The sequence below is a fragment of the Aotus nancymaae genome, unplaced genomic scaffold (assembly GCF_030222135.1).
Source record: "Aotus nancymaae isolate 86718 unplaced genomic scaffold, 86718_ANA_hifiasm-v0.15.2.pri h1tg000092l, whole genome shotgun sequence".
In the NCBI taxonomy this organism is placed as follows: domain Eukaryota; kingdom Metazoa; phylum Chordata; class Mammalia; order Primates; family Aotidae; genus Aotus; species Aotus nancymaae.
Window position 1 is genome coordinate 11503743 of NW_026988507.1, and position 17909 is coordinate 11521651.

Below are 17909 nucleotides of genomic sequence, written 5' to 3' on the forward strand. Positions count from 1 at the left end.
CAGGCTACTTAGAGACTAGAGTCTATTTTAGTTAACAATAAAATAAAATCCCCACACCTTTGCAGCAGATTGCATCCTTAACCTTATCCAGACGGCGTATATACATCTGTACCATTGATCCATGGGGACCAAGCTAAGGGGTATGACTCTTTGAGTTAAAAAAAATCTTGCCTAAAGAAAAAAAGAATGATAATAGCGTAACTTTCACAGGCATGGATGTGTTTACCTCTGTTAGTTTGATCTATTTGTATACAATCTTGTGATTTGTACAGATTATTTCTTAACATTTGCATTCTAGTTGGAGGAGAACTAAAATAGCTAATTGCTGTTTCTGTAGAACTGGATAGTAACTGATTCAAAAACCATCCTGCTCATTATAATTCCTAATTGTGTGTTTGGATCTTTAGGGTTCAATTGTATACTAATCTATAAAATCTATATTTACTAGATGATAATCTGTAAAGTAATAGTTTTTACTCACCAGTCTCTAGGTTTAGCAATGTTTGGCATGAAGTAGGCATTCGATGAAATAGGCTGCAGGAATGAATTGCACTAATATGCACTTTAAAATATGGACTTAGTAATTTAGGCTTAACTAAGAGGGCATGATGCCCTGAGAAATAATTAGTCATAATTCAGTGACCTTCTTCGAGAAAGATGTGGTTGTTGTAGTGTTCTATGTGTCTGTTGCTGGATCTATCTCACAGTCTTATCGTTAAATTATTTAAGTGATGATATGTGATGTGTTTTATGGAAAAAACATAACATGAAGTATTTAGCCTCCCTCAAAATCTCAAGGATATTTAGTGCATAAACTACTAACTTGCTGTAATGATCATCTGTGTTCACTCACTCACTGTGAAAATTGCTTTTTCTAACCTTGGGTATAAATGAGGTAGATTAGGGTACCGCTTTCCCCCTTTAGCAACTGAAAGATTTTTGGAGGAGAAAGAACATGAAAAGAGGACAAAGATACCAAAAGCCGGCTTAGAAAGTTTTTTCTGAGAGTAGCAAGTGGAAGTAGATGCTCCTTGCCTTTTATTTGCTCTTACCCAGGGCTGGTCATCTCTGAAGAATGTCCTCTAGGATTAATGTGTACAGAGAGTTTGGAAAGGATAAGAATGGAACCAAGTATATTATTCTGTATTAATCATTTTGACTATGCTCACATTTTAATGAACATCTGTGAAAAAATATTAAAATTCCAGCTATATTTGCTTATTATTCCTTTTTCAATTTTTTTTTTCAGACAGGATCTCACCTTGTTGCCCAGGCTGGAGTGCAGTGGCATGATCATAGCTCACTGCAGCCTCAGACTCCTAGGCCCAGGTGAGAGGTCACCTCAAACTCAAGTAGCTAGGACCTCAGGCACACACCACCACATCTGGCTAATTCTTTTTTGGTACAGATGGGATCTTGCTATGTTGCCCAGGCTGGTCTCAAACTCTTGGCCTCAAGCAATCCTCCTCCTTTGGCCTCCCAAGGTTCTGGGATTTCAAGTGTGAGTTATCATGCCTGGTCTTTAATTATTTTCTTAAGAACTCAGTTTCTTAATTGAAATCTAATTGTGTATTCTCTTTGAAGGCCTCAAAACTTCCAATGTCAATAATTATAGTAGGTGTTGGACCAGCAGAATTTGATGGTGAGTAGTAAAATTTTAATAATACTCCTTGGGAATTTAATCTGATGTGACATGCTCTTAGGTTTCTGCCATTCTTGTCTCTCTAGAAGGATGTGACTGTGTATTTGGGTTTGTATATAATGTTCATGTGTCCATATATAGACATATATATAGATAGCTTGTGATTATGTCTATTAAGGTGTGCCAATTAAAAGATCCTGTCTTTTTTGACTAGGATATTATCTCTCTAGTTTACAGATTATTTCAACATGTAGCTTTCCATTTCATTAGAGCTAGTTTGTACTCAAAATAGTATTTCCTAAGACTGACAGAGTGATAAATTGAGTTTTTGTTCCCAAGGCAAAACACACTCTGGGTTCACTAAAACCCTTCAAGGATGAATGCTAAATTAATAAATCATTAGGTTGTGAAAAGAAATGTTAACATAAGCATAATATGCTAATTTAATGGGTTTTCAGGCCCTAGCTAGTTGATAGACATTAGCCTTATAAATGAAGAAGTTTTGTCATATGGAAGAGCAAAGTAAAATGAAACTGGAGCTGACCAGCATTGGCAGACTGGGTAGGCTTTTATTCAGGCTCAGGCCTTGTTCAAATGCCAATTAAGAGGCAATGTTTGTGTAACACATGATCCAGGTAAACCTTTTAAAGGATAGTCTGTTCCTAGTCATCTGATAGATTCCTTTAAGAGAGCCTAAAGTACAATTACAAAAAAAAAAAAAAAAAAATTCACAGAGCCTTTAACAACAAAAAAAGAAACCACACTATTTCCCTTGCAGTCTTTTCTTCTTCTGGAGACACATAAATTCCTCTTTTTTATATACCCATGTTTTGACTTATTCAAGTTATAAACATATTTTCTGAATAAATGAAATTCAAGACCAAAAAAAGAACTCTGTACTAGACAGCAAGTGCACAGCCACATAATATTCACCTGGTTCAGGTGATTTTAATATTAATAATGGCAGCTTATGTAGCTTGAGGCTCTGGAAATGAGAATGCTTTTAGAATGTTTGAAACAATCTTTGATAAGTTACGGGTTAGCTTGGGCACATCGGTGGCTACCTAGAGTAAAATTATCACTGGGGTGATGCTCTTTTAACCACTAGTCTCTCCTCAATAAGGATAATACAGATCCGTCCATCCCAGATAAAGCACCACAGGCAAGTTGTATTGCTGACCCTGGATTCCCTAGATTCTGTGCTTGGCTGGTCATCCTTTCTGGCATTAAAATCTTAGAGTTTCAAAAGCAGAAGTCATTTATCCCTCACTGACACTGATTCTGCTGATATTTTCTCTATCTCTATTTGCATCTGCTTGAGTTGCACTTCAGGCATGAATTTCAGACAGCTTTCTGGGGACAGGAAGGCTAAGGTACCTTTCCTGTCAATGCTTTGTGCACTTGATAATCTGCATTAATTAGTGATAGACTGTGATTCATAAACTTCACCAATTGGTGGCTAAAATAACTCATGCTTTCTTCTTTGGCTACTATTTGTTTTTGCCTTTGAAAGATGTATTTTTTTTTTTTGTTTATTATACTTTAAGTTCTGGGGTAAATGTGCAGAACATGCAGGTTTGTTACATAGGTATACACATGCCATGGTGGTTTGCTGCATCCATCACCCCATAATCTACATCAGGTATTTCTCCTAATGCTATCCCTCCCCTAGCCCTCCACACCCAGACAAGACCCAGTGTGTGATGTTCCCCTCCCTGTGTCCATGTGTTCTCATTGTTCAACACCCACTTATGAGTGAGAACATGCGGGGTTTGGTTTTCTGTTCTTGTGTCAGTTTGCTGAGAGTGATGGTTTCCAGCTTTATCCATGTCCCTACAAAGGACATGAACTCATCCTTTTTTATGGCTGCATAGTATTCCATGGTGTATATATGACACATTGTCTTTATTCAGTCTATCATTGATGGGCATTTGGGTTGGTTCCAAGTCTTTGCTATTGTGAATAGTGTCACAATTAACATACACGTGCATGTGTCTTTATAACAGAATGATTTATAATCCTTTGGGTATATACCCAGTAATGGGATTGCTGGGTCAAATGGTATTTCTAGTTCTAGGTCCTTGAGGAATTGCCACACTGTCTTCCACAATGGGTGAACTAATTTACACTCCCATCAACAGTGTAAAAGTGATCCCATTTCTCCACATCCTCTCCAGCATCTGTTGTCTCCAGATTTTTTAATGATCACTATTCTAACAGGCATGAGATGGTATCTCAATGTGCTTTTGATTTGCATTTCTCTAATGACCAGTGATGATGAGCTTTCTTTCATATGTTTGTTGGCTGCATAAATGTCTTCTTTTGAGAAGTGTCTGTTCATATCCTTATCCCACTTTTTGATGGGGTTGTTTTATTTTTGTAAATTTGTTTATGTTCTTTGTAGATTCTGGATATTAGCCCTTTGTCAGATGGGTAGATAGCAAAATTTCTTTCCCATGCTGCTGTTTGCTAATTCACTGTAATGATAAAAAAAAAAAAAAAAAATTGAGATGGAGTTTCACTCTTGTTACCTGGGCTGGAGTGCAATGGCGCGATCTCGGCTCACTGCAACCTCCGCCTCCTGGGTTCAAGCAATTCTCCTGCCTCAGCCTCCCAAGTAGCTGGGACTACAGGCACGTGCCTAGCTAATTTTTGTAGTTTTAGTAGAGACGGGGTGTCACCTTGTTGACCAGGATGGTCTCGATCTCTTGACCTCGTGATCCACCCACCTTGGCCTGCCAGAGTGCCAGGATTATAGGTGTGAGCCACCGCACCCAGCCTGTAGGCAGAGTTTTGCCTATTAAGCATGCCAGAGAGAAATTACACTCATTCTCAGGATAATGCTGTGCCAAATGGGAGTGATTCAAGCTCAGTTATTTCTTCTAATCTTAGTAACCCTATAAATTGTTCCTCTTTTCGTGCAGAAAGGTGAATGAAGATTGTAGATAAAAAGGGATGTTGCCTTCCCAGAAATTAGAGTGAAATTTTCTTCTGGAAACATAGGAACAGGATATTAGACTCCTGTAACACCTACCTTCTTTTTTCACCATGATGGACGTTTCAATGAGATAGAAAAACTTCCAGGTCCAGTACTAGAAAAGTAGATTATTCTGCCTGGGGACAATAGATGCTTCTCTAAAGTATTTTTCTTTTTTTCCTTTCAAAACACATATCTTCATGGCTAAAAAGAAAATGAGAGTACTCATGTTTAATAGAGAGAAATCTCTGACTAGACAAATTGCTGCTCTCCTACAGAGGAGCCTCTCATGGCACTTCCAAATCTACTCTAGAGTAAGTGGATGTGTCACACATATAAACTGACCAAAATCCAACTTGCAAACTGTATTAGTCCATTTTCACACTGCTATAAATAAATACCTGAGACTGGGTCATTTATAAAGGAAAGAGGTTTAATTGATTCACAGTTCCACATGACTAGGGAGGCATCAGAACGCTTACAATTATGGTGAAAGGGGAAACAGACACATCTTACATGGTGGTAGGAGAGAGAGAAAGAGCATTTGAGAGGGAGGGAAAGACTGCCATTTATAAAACCATAAGAACTTGTGAGGATTCATTCACTGTCACGAGAACAGCATGGGGGAACGACCCCTATAATCCTATCACTTCCTTCCCTCAATATGTGGTGCTTACAGGTCCCTCCCTCAGCACACGGGAATCACAATTTGAGATGAGATTTGGGTGGGGACACAGAGCCAAACCCTATCACAGATTTCTTGAGCTAAGCACATAAACCCAACATCTGCACATCTTTTAACCTGAAAGACTTGTTTCCATGGGCAAGAAATACAATATTTTGCCATCTGTCCTTTGAAGGTAGAGGAAATAAGAATAAAATATTGAGTATTTAAATTTAACTCTATTTTGTTAAGACCATTTAAAAACTACATAATTTTCCTCATTGGTGCATATTTACATCCCAAAGTAAATTACTGAGAATATTTGAACATAATGAGTACAAAAAAAAAAATTAATGACTTTTTTTTCACTCCTAAAAAAGAACCCTTATTACAAAGAAAGATTTCTTAAGGCAAGATTTCTTTATACTTAAAAGGCAATCAAAAAGTCAAATTAAAGCAGCATCTCACTATTTGGTTTGATCTGAGTTAGACAAAGAGGATAAATGAAGGGTTTCTAACTTCATTTTGCCTTCCATGGCTAGAAAGAAATGCAGATCTGTCTCTTATACACCTTTACAGGAAGACGTAAGAGTTCGTAATCTCCAGGTGCCTGAGGACCATATGGTCTACAAACCTGGAGTACACCTGACCCATCCACCACTTACATACCATCATCTCTCTTCTTGTTCTCAAAAGCATACTCTCCCCTTCTTGCTGTCTACAGTGTTTTAAACCAAAGGACATGCCAAAAAGTGGGAGATATTTATAGGACCTCATGCTAATACAGTATTGCCTGAATGACTGTCCTTTTTCTTCATTAGTAGGAATGAAACAGTCACAAAAACCAATGGGGGTTGTAGAGAATTGTGGAACATGAGATCTAGATTATCATCTAATCCTTGTTTCCAATTTTAGCATGAGTATAGGGTAATTGTTATAAGTTATTAACATATTAGAGAATAATGGAGAAGTGTCTATGACCACTGGATATTACCATTGGTATATTTATGTCCCAAAGTAATGTGAAAAATATAAAGGCAAATTTACATTTAAAAGGAATTACTAAAAGTATTGGAAATAATGAATTGTGTTTACATCTCCAAGAAGTGGGGGATATTAAAAAATGGCTTTTGCGTTGGGATAATTATCTTATTAGTAATATACATATTTTACATAATTATATATATTGAACATCTTGGCAAATTATTGAAGAGTAGGTCTCTGTTAATTATGAATACTAGCAGTATTTCAGGGCAAGCACTGACTTATAAACGTGTGAAAAGGTAAAATTGAAAACAATGTTTTTAGCCCAAATACATTAAGCACTGAAAAGAAGCATGAAGAAGTGAGGATTGTATGCTGACTGAGCTGTACTGAGGCTGAGGACAGAGGTGATGAGGCCAAAATTATAATTGTTAAGTGGCTCTCTGGAGTCTGGTGAATGTCAAGTGTGTACAAAATAAATTAGCAGTAATAGAATTATGCTTTAAGCACAAATTAGTATTCCTCATGTAATTAATTATTTAAGAGAATTCTCACTGAAAACTTAATAACGTATAGGAAATGTTCTTAATTACAGCACGTCATTACTGTATCACTAGCTGTCCCATTATATCGCAGCATTTCCAAATATCAGCTGATCTAGGAAATGTTGAAATTATTTCTTAATTAACGGAAAGATTATCCTTCAGAAAAAGCATACTTTATCCAATGAGTGTAAGAGCAGAGAAAAAAAATTGGGCAGTGTCTGTGTGTGCGCATGCAGCTTTCTGATAGTTTCAATGAAAATAAAATTCAACATGTAATTGAAAATTCTATGATTATTAAGGCCAAGTTTCTTAAACTAGAAAAGTTAAAATTTGATGGATTAACATCCCTGCTCAATCAGTCATGTAAGCATATAACCGGAAGTTTAGAACTGGTAGGATGGAGAGAGAGACTCAGAGACAGTTTCACAATGACTGGCTCTGCTCACCTTTCAAAGGGTCACACAAGATCTTGGCTCACTTTCGTTATCTGTAAAATACACACTTAGTCAAGTTTTATGTGAGAAATGAATGTAGAGATGAAGGGATCAACATGCTTTCTCTCTTTTCATAGGACGTTTTGCTACTTCATAGATACTGATTTCCTTATTGTCCACATTGTTTTAGTATTTGGCTAAAGCATACTGAATAAACTATCATATTTTCTCTTCCAGCAATGGTTGAATTGGATGGAGATGATGTAAGAGTCTCCTCTAGAGGAAAATATGCTGAAAGAGACATTGTTCAGGTAAGAAATTAAACCTTTTCCTACTTTACTATTGCTAGAAAATATCATTGGGATCTTTAACAAAATTAGAAGGTAGAAATATAACAGACTTTTACATGATGCTTATCTATTTTTTTGTCTCAACAAAAACAATCTATTTTAATCTGATATTTAGAGTAAATAAATTTATTAAAAATGTACCAAAAACTTTATGTATTTTCATACTTTCCTCATAGATTATGGTTAGAAAAAAATAGGGAAATAGATTCTAAAATATGTCATACATAAAAAAACTGTATCTACATATAGAAAATGCTATAATTAAGAAAAATACTTAACTAAAGCCTATTATTTTGGGAGTGAATATAAACAATCCATAATTAAACATAGTTAACCTTAAATTTCCTTAAAATGCATGAGGCTAGAAAGGGAGCTTGAACTTAGAGTGGCAGCATTTGTCCGAGATGACAGTCCTCCTGCTCTCTCAGGGATTATACAGAATTTGGTTCTAATTCTGACTTTTTCACTGTGATAGCTTATAAGCTTTCTAGATTTCAGTGTTTTGGGGGATAAATAGAACTATGAGGATTAAGTGAGATAATACATATAAAATACATTCCTGAAACAGAACTAACTTTTAAAAGAACCACAAAAAAAAAAAAATGCTTGAAATAACTTAAGGAAGTAATAAAGATCAAAAATGTTCTTCATTAGTCAGCAAAATTAACTTTTAAAATAAAAACTTTTATAAACTAGTTTTTTTAAAAATGATAATTGACTATGATGTAAGCTTTTTAACCTACAGTACTTGATACAGTAAAAATTACACTCACATAAATGATTAGGTTAAGAGCAGCTGAGAAAAAGAACCTGGTGATATGGTCATTTGTTTAAGAAGCTCATTATGTGTTTTTTTTCATAATTAGATACATGATTATTCACCTTAACCTCATCAGTATAATTATAGATCTAAGTAATTACACTTTATTTAAAAGCACTCCATAATATCTGTTCAGTTTCAAAAAAAATCCAATTACTGCATGGAAGTATGAATTTGAAGTCTTTAGAATGTGTTATGTTGCTGTTTTAATGCATTTTTACCAGGTTAGCAGAGGCAACCTCATATCTCATAGTTTCATTTAAATGATGTGTAAGAGAAGCTTGGTATTACTTTCTTCATTAGGAAGTAGCTAAGATTGCTCACATCATTAAGGTTTCCTTTAAGAAAACCAATAGATTATGTTAGTGACAACCTATTTGCATTCATAAAATAAAAATTATCCTTGATCACAAAACTAAGCACTCAACAGATACACTACATGGAACAGAGTATTGAGATAGGACCCGAATGATCTATGAAACTATAATTTTGTCACTCTCATCTTTAACAAGTAAAAAATTTCTGTCTTTGTTTCATTATCTGTAGACTCTAAATTCTTTCATCTTTGCTCCTCCCATGATGTGTGAGTCTCAGATGAAGTAATAGACATTAAGTACTTTGTTACTTCTCAATAGCATAGGTATATTAGTATAATTATATAGTTTTTGTTTTGAAAGTCCCAATCCTTGAGAGCAGTCTATCACCATAAAGTAACACTGGGATCCCAAAGATTGTGAACACGCCTGGGGATACAGGTGAACATTCAAGGGATTCTGCCACATAAAGCCCAACCAAGGAGTAGTGAGGTCTTAACATTCACTGAACAAGAAATTAAAATGTCCCTAGGAAATCAGCAGCACCCTGAATGACAGTGACATCTCCACTTCCATTCCTACATTGAGTTAGAGATTTGATATACTCTTTTCTAATTTCATAGAGAAGTTTCTAAAGGGTGGTTGGTCCTTTACGTATCACATTGATCATTTACACTCACATTTTGTAAAAGAATTGGCACGTCCTCTCTCGCCTGGAATAAGGCTAAACATTCCACCATCAGAGTTTTCCAGGTTCCACCAGTCACTAAAAAGTTTTTAAAGCAAATTTTAAAGGAGAGAAACATTACTGAGTATTTAGAATTGTAGGGTTGCAAGTGTACATGCAGGATAGTATTTTCAATCTTCCCATGGTCAGAAAACAACTGTAAACTAATTGTCTAACTAGGGTCTATTTTAGGCTCTCTCATCTTTTCTCTGCTTTCCATCTCTCACTATTTGAAGCGAATCCAGTTTACACACACAACACAGTTGAAATTCCAGATTTCTCAAGTGGACAAACAAAACTGTAAGGTTGCAAAGAATAGTAGGTAGCTGAGGTTCAGCAGAAAATTAGGGGTAGTAGATGGGGTTTTATTATTAAACACATTTTCATATAATGATATTTAATCCTTTAGTGTTTCATGTGCTAGGCAGGCTTAGAGCTATAGCATTATATCACTCAGCCCTTAACTAACTTCATGTAACAGGTACTTTACTACATTTTATAAAAAAGGAAATGAAGCTAGCTCAATTCCTCTTGTCCAGTCACACAGCTAATGAGAAGTGGACCAGGATTTAATCCTAAAATGTCGGATTCTAAAATTCTTAACGTGTATTCTGTGTAATTTTGATTCTAATACCTAAAGATGACATTTAAGATTCTCCATGAAGTAAGGCTCTACTTTAGCTAAGTACAGACAGAAACAGACACATGCACTGTACTTTAACAAATTAACTTTTCATCACGCATTTCCGTGGTTCTTGCTCTTATTTTCACTCGTCATTTTACCTGGAATACTCTTCCTCCTCATCTGTGCTGATTGAAATACTGTACTTGGAAATTTCTCAATATATAGCCTGTCACAAAGTCCTCGCCAAAGACCTCACTCACCACACCTGGATGAATTTTCACTTTGTTCCCATATTACTTCCTATCTTCCTAAAAATACTGATCATTGTCTTATAATTATTTACAGATAAGGAAATTGAAGCCTCATATCAAAATTAAATAACTTTTGGAAAGTTATTTATGTCATAAGTTGGTAGATCCAGATTTCCAACAGTGTTCTGGTTCCAAAACCAGTGTTACTCCTATAACACACTGTCCTAAAAGATGAAACTTTAATGAAAATGATTAAGATCTGTTGTTATACTCTTTATATTACTGAAGTGGCTAATGCTTTCAAGTCACATCCATTTGAGTTCAAATAGTGATTTTAACACATACTCAGAGCTGATCCTGGATATGTTAAACTTTCTGAGTTTCAGTTTCCTCTTATGTAAATTCAAAGTATGTAAGATACTTGTGAATATTAAATGACATATCGTGCTAAATCTCCTAGCAGAAGATGTCCCAACTACTAGTTGCTCAATAAATGCATTTTTATCAGTTCAATATGTTGGCACAGTCCAGTGGGAAGAAATTTTTTGTCATTATTTCATAGTAGATGTGCCCTAACACACGACAAGGTACTAAGTTTTATATGTGATTAAGTCTCATTGCTTCAGTATTTAATTCCAGATCACTATAGTATAAATAGCAAGCAGGATGAGTTCCTATGGTTGTTACTCTAAAACTTAAGTGACTTGTTTTCTTAAGTCAGTATACATAAAGACTTTGTATTTGTTTGTTTATGCTATGGATTGGCCATTGTGTATAATGCAGTGCCATTCCTCCTGGCTGCATGTAGCTTCTGGCCAGCCTATCATTTCCTTAAAAGTTGTATTTAAATCATATTTTCCATTAAAAGGAGAATAATAACCTTGAGGGCTTAGACTTGAAAATCACTAATGGAGCTCTGCACAGTAGGAACAATCAAGCAAAATTGAACAGAGCAACAACTAAAAGCCCATTTGCCCAAACTAATTCAGATTGGTTTTCACAAATAGGCAAAGCAAGCAGTTAGAGCAGCCCCGTGGAACATTTTCCTTATGCTGGGTGGATGCTGGAAAAAGATGTAGAGTAAAAAGTATGCCATATTTCCTATAGAACAAAATGCATTTATTGGTATTTATATGAATGTGATAAATTAGTGCAAAGTAAAAATTGATTTATTCTTCTAAACTAAACGTTATTAACCATTATAAGGATCCAAGCTACCTTATGGCCAGCATACATTCACCCACGTGTGGGAATTATTTTGTACAAGAGGTTCTCGGCTACAGGAATCAGAAATGAGGGACTAATTAATAGAGGTAATAAACAGCGTGGCCTAAGGAGTGGAAAACTGTAAAGATAAAAGGATATGCACAATCTTCCAAGAAAGAGGGCATTTTTTGTCATGAAAATTTTAAGATTTGAAATAAATAATAAGGAAATGAAGTCACTTGTCTTTTTCTTAAAGTACCTTGTGACATGACTGAAGAAATGAATGTTCCTTTAGAAAGGTTTAGTTTAGGCTAGTGGCTTTTCTTTCCTACTCCAGATATAAGTGTAGGATGATACTTGTATCTGGATGTAAGTATCCAGATACATATATCCAGGATACTCCTGTTATTAACAGTGACTTCCCATGACAGTGGTTCTCAGCCTGTGGGCAGTGCCCCCTAATGTCCAAATGGAATATCAGACTCTGTTCACCTAACAAACCTAAGCTAAATGTGATATATACTCCCATCCTAGGTTGAAATTGAGAATTTATAAACGTGTTTAAAATACGAGTAGAACCATGTGTATTGTAAGAACAGTGATAATTATGAGCCTTAGCTTTGATCTTCCTGTCATAAAATTCTTAAAAGTGAAATTCAACTTACCTCAATTAAAAAAAAATCAGCATCTGTAGGACTTGCTGGAAAGGTGAAACAAGTGTTTTAAAATAACAAAACTCCAGGAATTAATTAGTGTTTTAGAATAACTGATACTGTATTCAAATTTGAAAGATAAAATTGATAATAATCTTCCTTGCATTTAGTGTTTGATATAAATATACATTGAAAACTACTAACAAAATAGTTTTATATTGACTATATGTGTAAATTAATGAATAGAAATAGTAATTGACTATATGTGTAAATTAATGAATAGAAATAATGATGACAATGATGGCTTTCATATATAATACATATTACAAATTGAACTGTTACTGTTTAAGCACTTTTCATGTTTTAACTTATTTAATACAAAAACAATGAAATAATAGGTATAATTATCCTAATTTTTTTGATATAGTTATGCATATTTATAAGGTACAGTGTGATATTTCATTACATGCATGCAATGTATAATTATCAAATCAGGGAAGGCATACCCATATCTCAGACATTTTATTATTATTATTTTGAGACAATCTCACCGCACTGGAGTGCAGTGGTGCAATCTTGGCTCACTGCAACCTCCCTCTCCCCAGTTCAAGTTATTCTCCTGTCTCAACCTCCTGAGTAACTACAGGCACACGCCACCACACCCAGCTAATTGTTGTATTTTTTAGTAGGGACGGGGTTTCACCATGTTGGCCAGGATGATCTCGACCTCTTGACCTCATGATCTGCCCCACTTGGCCTCCCAAAGTGCTGGGATTACAGGCGGGAGCCAGCGTGCCCGGTCTACATTTATTATTTGTGTTGGGGACATTCAAAATTCTATCTTCTAGCTATTCAAAAAGATGCAATAAATTATCATTAACTATAATAACCCTACAGTGCTAGAGAACAATAGAATTTATTCCTATCTAGCTATAATTTTGTATCTATTAACTAAAGTCTCCTTACCCCTCGTTCCCCACCTATCCTTCCCAGCCTATGGTAACCACTGTTCTACTCCCTATTTTTATAAGATCAGCATTTTAAACTTGCACATATGAGTGAGAACATGTGGTATTCATCTTTCTGTGCCTAGCTAGAGGGGAAGCTTCAAACAGATTCAAAAACTAGCAGAAGACAAGAAATAACTAAGATCAGAGTAGAACTGAAGGAGATAGACACAAAAAAACCCTTCAAAAAAATCAATGAATCCAAGCTATTTATAAAAAATTATTAAAATCCAACCTATTTATAAAAACTGCTCCAAGTTTTCCTCCTGGAAACAGGGTAAAGACAAATAAGGGGGGGCCTCGGTGGCTCATGCCAGTTGTCCTGGCGCTTGAGGAGGCGAGGCTATGCGTTGGAGGCCAACCAACCCGGGCAACATAAGAACCTCTCATTCATTTAAAAAAAAAAAAAGACGAATAAGGTAAAATTTTAGTCATATACATATGCTTTCTTGTAGTGTGCCTTATTTCTAAAAGAAAGGAATAATTTTCTTCTCTTCCTTTAAAAGACTACCTTTACTGTATAAAAGACATTAATATTTGATATTTTTAAAAATGTTTTTAGTTTACCTGCAGCAACTTGACCATTTTAAATGCTGTCTTCTAATAATAATTATTTTCCAAAGGTACCTATTGAATAACTTTAAACAAAAAACAAACTTATTTTTCAAAATAAATGTGGTATTTTATAGCCTGAGACAGGATTGTTCTTTGTCTTCATCTGGGAGAAAAAATGACTTCATTCAAAATTTTAAATATTATACTCAGAAATTATTCAACATATTAAAATATCTTCACTATGCCTTTTCTCTGAAGACCTAAAATTACTGTGCTTTTAAATTATCACTTCAGAGTTGCTTCAAGCATCATTATGTCCCTAAGAGAAAATTGAACTAATGCCCTCAAACAGCACAGTGTTTATTAACTTAAATAACCATTATAAATGAGAATGGAATCAGGCAATCTATTACAGGAGCATTGGGTGTTGAGCTGATAAGGGCTCTCACATAATTACACATATAAAGGTAATCATTTTTATTAAAGGTGGTGCAAAAGTAATTGCGGTTTTTGCCACTGCAGAACTGCAAATTACTCCCAAAACTGCAATTAGTTTTTGCGCCAACATAATTCACTAAGAAATATACCAAAATTTTATACCAAGGTCTTTTTTCCTGTCTTCCCAAATTATATTTAAAAATCAACATCTGATACAAAACTCGATGTATGGAATATTTCAGTTTCCTATTAATATTAGCAGTATGAATTCTGTATTCATAGACCATGTGATTTTTGTCATAGCAATAATTAAAATACTTTAGTGTGCTTAGGACTCCTTAATAATGTACACTATTATTTTTAACCCTGAATTGGGTAATACTTGTTTCTTACTCAGAATTAATTAGGTAGTATTTTTATATCAGAACCTGAAGTAGGCATATATTAACTCCATCTGACAGGAAACCAAGCCCCAAAGAGGATAAAAAGCCAAAACCCATTGCTATGCTGCATCCAGACCCATCTCACATGCAACGATACACAAAGACTCAAAACAAAGAGAAGGAGGAAGATTTATCAACCAATCAGAGAGTAAAAATAAACAAATAAATAAAAAGCAGGAGATGCAATTCTCACCTCTGATAAAGTAGACTTTAAAGCAACAAAGAGCAAAAGAGGCAAAGAAGGACATTACATAATGGCAAAAGGATCAATGTAACAAGAAGAGCAAACGATTCTACAGATCAACGAGATAGAAAATTAACAAGGACATCCAGGACTTGAACTCAGACCCGGAACAAGTAAACTTAATAAACATTTATAGAACTCTCCACTTCAAATACATAAAACATACATTACCACCTCACACCTATTCCAAAAGTGACTACATAATTGGAAGTAAATCACTCCTCAGTAATCGCATAGCATTTCATAGGTTTAAATGAAATATTGGTTGGCTGCTCGTTTGTTATTTTCTTCCCTTATTCCTTCCTGTTTACATCAAGTACAAGTATAATTATTGGTATAAAAGAGGTTTTCAATACCTATTACTAAACTGCATTCTAGCCTGGGCAAGAAAGCAATACTCCCATTCTCTCTCTCTCTTTCTCTTCCTTTTTCCTCCTCTTTATTCTCTTTCTTTCTTTCTTTTAAAAAAAATAAATAAATAAAAAGAAACCAAAAAAAATAAAAAAATAAAAATAAATGCTCCATCCTGTTGGGAATCAGGCTAGGTATAGAACCCAACACTGCAGAAGACATTTGGCAACATAATGAGCCTGTTAGGATTCACTGGCATGAGTTACTGGGGGAGAAACAGGAAACAATTGCATTCCTTTTGAGATAAAGTATATATGTTTAGTCACTTATAGCTATTTGTAGTATATTGAATATTTTAAAATGTATAATATTCATCTCCCCATTATTTTAGATTCCCTGATTTTCCTATGACCAAATGTGTCTATGTGCTGATTTTTCTGTTTATTACACAGCCTCTTTTCATCTCTGTTTTAGTTTGTGCCATTCAGGGATTATATTGACAGAAGCGGAAACCATATATTGAGCATGGCTAGATTGGCTAAAGACGTCCTAGCTGAGATCCCTGAGCAGTTTCTCTCCTACATGAGAGCCCGAGGAATCAAGCCATCACCTGCGCCTCCCCCATACACCCCACCTACACACGTGTTACAGACTCAAATATGACCGTACTCTCAAATGCTAACGTCAACGACACATCAGTTAGAACTGCTGAGTTAGTGCTTTGTGCCTGGTGCTCTGTAATGAACCAGGCAATGGGATACTTTTCTCAGTTTGATTTCAGCAGTACTGGTTAATGTGCTTTTTTGGATCCAAAACTAATTCTCTTCCTAAACCAAAACTGTAAATATGGTTGTTGCATGAGCAACAGAAAAATTGTTTAAATGCTTGAAGCAGAGTATGGATGTCTTATCTAAATTTTTTTTTTTTTTTTTTTTTTTTTTTGACAGACACAGCTAATTTCCAATGCACTGTTGGGAAAAAGCACAAACTATGTTTTTAACTCAAATATTGTCTTGGACTGCTACGTGTATAGGAAAGCAGTCCCTGTATCAATGTTTACATGTTACTACTTTTTACATTTCAATACTTTTATAACTGTTCTTAAGAATAAAAGTTTTGAATACTGAATCCTTTGTCTTCTAAATTGCAATAGCTATAATCACAAGAGCAATATCTCTTTGAATGACTGTCTGGACAAACACAGTTGCAAATAAGGGAAGGGAAAAATGCTTTTATATTTCTCAGTAACTGGATTGTCTTAAGAAGCCACATCTGCTTAATAATCAGTTTCTCAGCAATGTTTGCTGAGTTTGGGGAGTTTAAGCCTGGCAGATGTGTCTCCTGGTTGGACATGCATTTTTCATGGAGTTTGGTTTCTAAATTTAGACTGCAGCTGGTTTGTGTTTTATAACACTAAGGAGAAATTACAAAAAGTCAAACATTGTGATCTATAAATGCACAGAAAATACTTTGTAATAAGTAGCATCCTTAGATAATAATGCTATTTAGAAAGACTGAAACCAAGAATATTTAACTGTGAACCATGTCACAGATGTTTTAAACTTTTTATTCCATTACATCTTGTCTAGATATTTTAATTCAAAGGGATACTGGCTCTCTTAATTGGGATTTCTGGTTATCACCATTCCACGTTGCCACGCAAGGTGCACAGGCTGGAAGTCTTTTGAGAAATTACCAGTTAAATAAATATATACAACAACTATGTGACTTAGTGCACAACACATTTGTGAAATAAATACTCCTGTATACTGACCTGCCTGTCCACAATTAATTGTAAAGAGTTTTTGCATGTACAGTTTTTATAAGAATTACAGTTTTGTGACGTTGTGTCTAAATTAAAGCATTTCTTTAGAACAAATGGCCTTAAATTCTCACAGAATTCCTGGAAATGATTGTGAATTGCCTTCAAATAATAGAACAGTGTATTTATTTATGTGTGTGTATGTATGTAACTGCTTTCTAATATTTTTTCCTTACCTATATATCCTATTTAATACTTGGTTTATTTCTACTGTACATTGTTTTCTTTGTCCCAAGTTGACCTAGGATGACTTTTATAAGCATGAAACTATTTTACTGGAAAGAAAAATATGTACATCGACATATCTAACAGTATCAATGTTACATAACTATGTAATACTCAATTGTCCATTTTTAATTATGTATTAAAATCTTTAAATCATGACTGCTTTGTACATTTTACGTATGAATTACAATGGAGTTTGATGGTTTCCTTTACTGAGCTTAAATATTTATGCCAGTACAGTGTATTAACCTACAGATTTTAAAATTTACCTCTATTGATCAACCCAAAAACACAAAAATAAACAAGATCAATATTCTTTTCTTGTCAAACATCAGTTATGTTTTTGAACTGTCCAGAGTAAACAAAAGTTGTACATTTCCTTGTATAAATAATAGTTTTCTCAAACCTCGTGGGAGTAAATGCCCAGGAGTGAAGCAATTTCTCTCTACAAATATTATCATTTATGTGGCGGAGAATGATAATCAGAAACTTACATGATAATTATATATGTAGGATTAGAAAATACTTAAATCTTGTGTGTTCATTGCAAAAATGTAGGAACCAAGATTGGGGGGATTAAGTGGTTTATCCAAGACTATATAACCAAAGAGGAGCTTATTAATGGAAGTGTT

The 17909-nt window shown here is 34.7% G+C and overlaps 1 protein-coding gene across 2 annotated transcripts in view; it reads left to right on the top strand.

Annotated features, from left to right (window-relative positions):
* Positions 1-17436, top strand: part of CPNE8 (copine 8) — a 230776-nt gene extending 213340 nt beyond the window's left edge. Inside the window, exons 18-20 of one of the 2 annotated variants that reach the window (XM_012435387.3) lie at positions 1585-1642; positions 7484-7557; positions 15705-17436. In XM_012435387.3, coding sequence (XP_012290810.1) covers positions 1585-1642; positions 7484-7557; positions 15705-15893 — 321 coding nt within the window. In that variant the 3' untranslated portion in view covers positions 15894-17436. Of the gene's footprint in view, positions 1-1584; positions 1643-7483; positions 7558-15682 lie in introns of both variants that reach the window. The other variant, XM_012435388.3, reaches the window with a different exon arrangement.
* Positions 17437-17909: the final 473 nt, after the last annotated feature.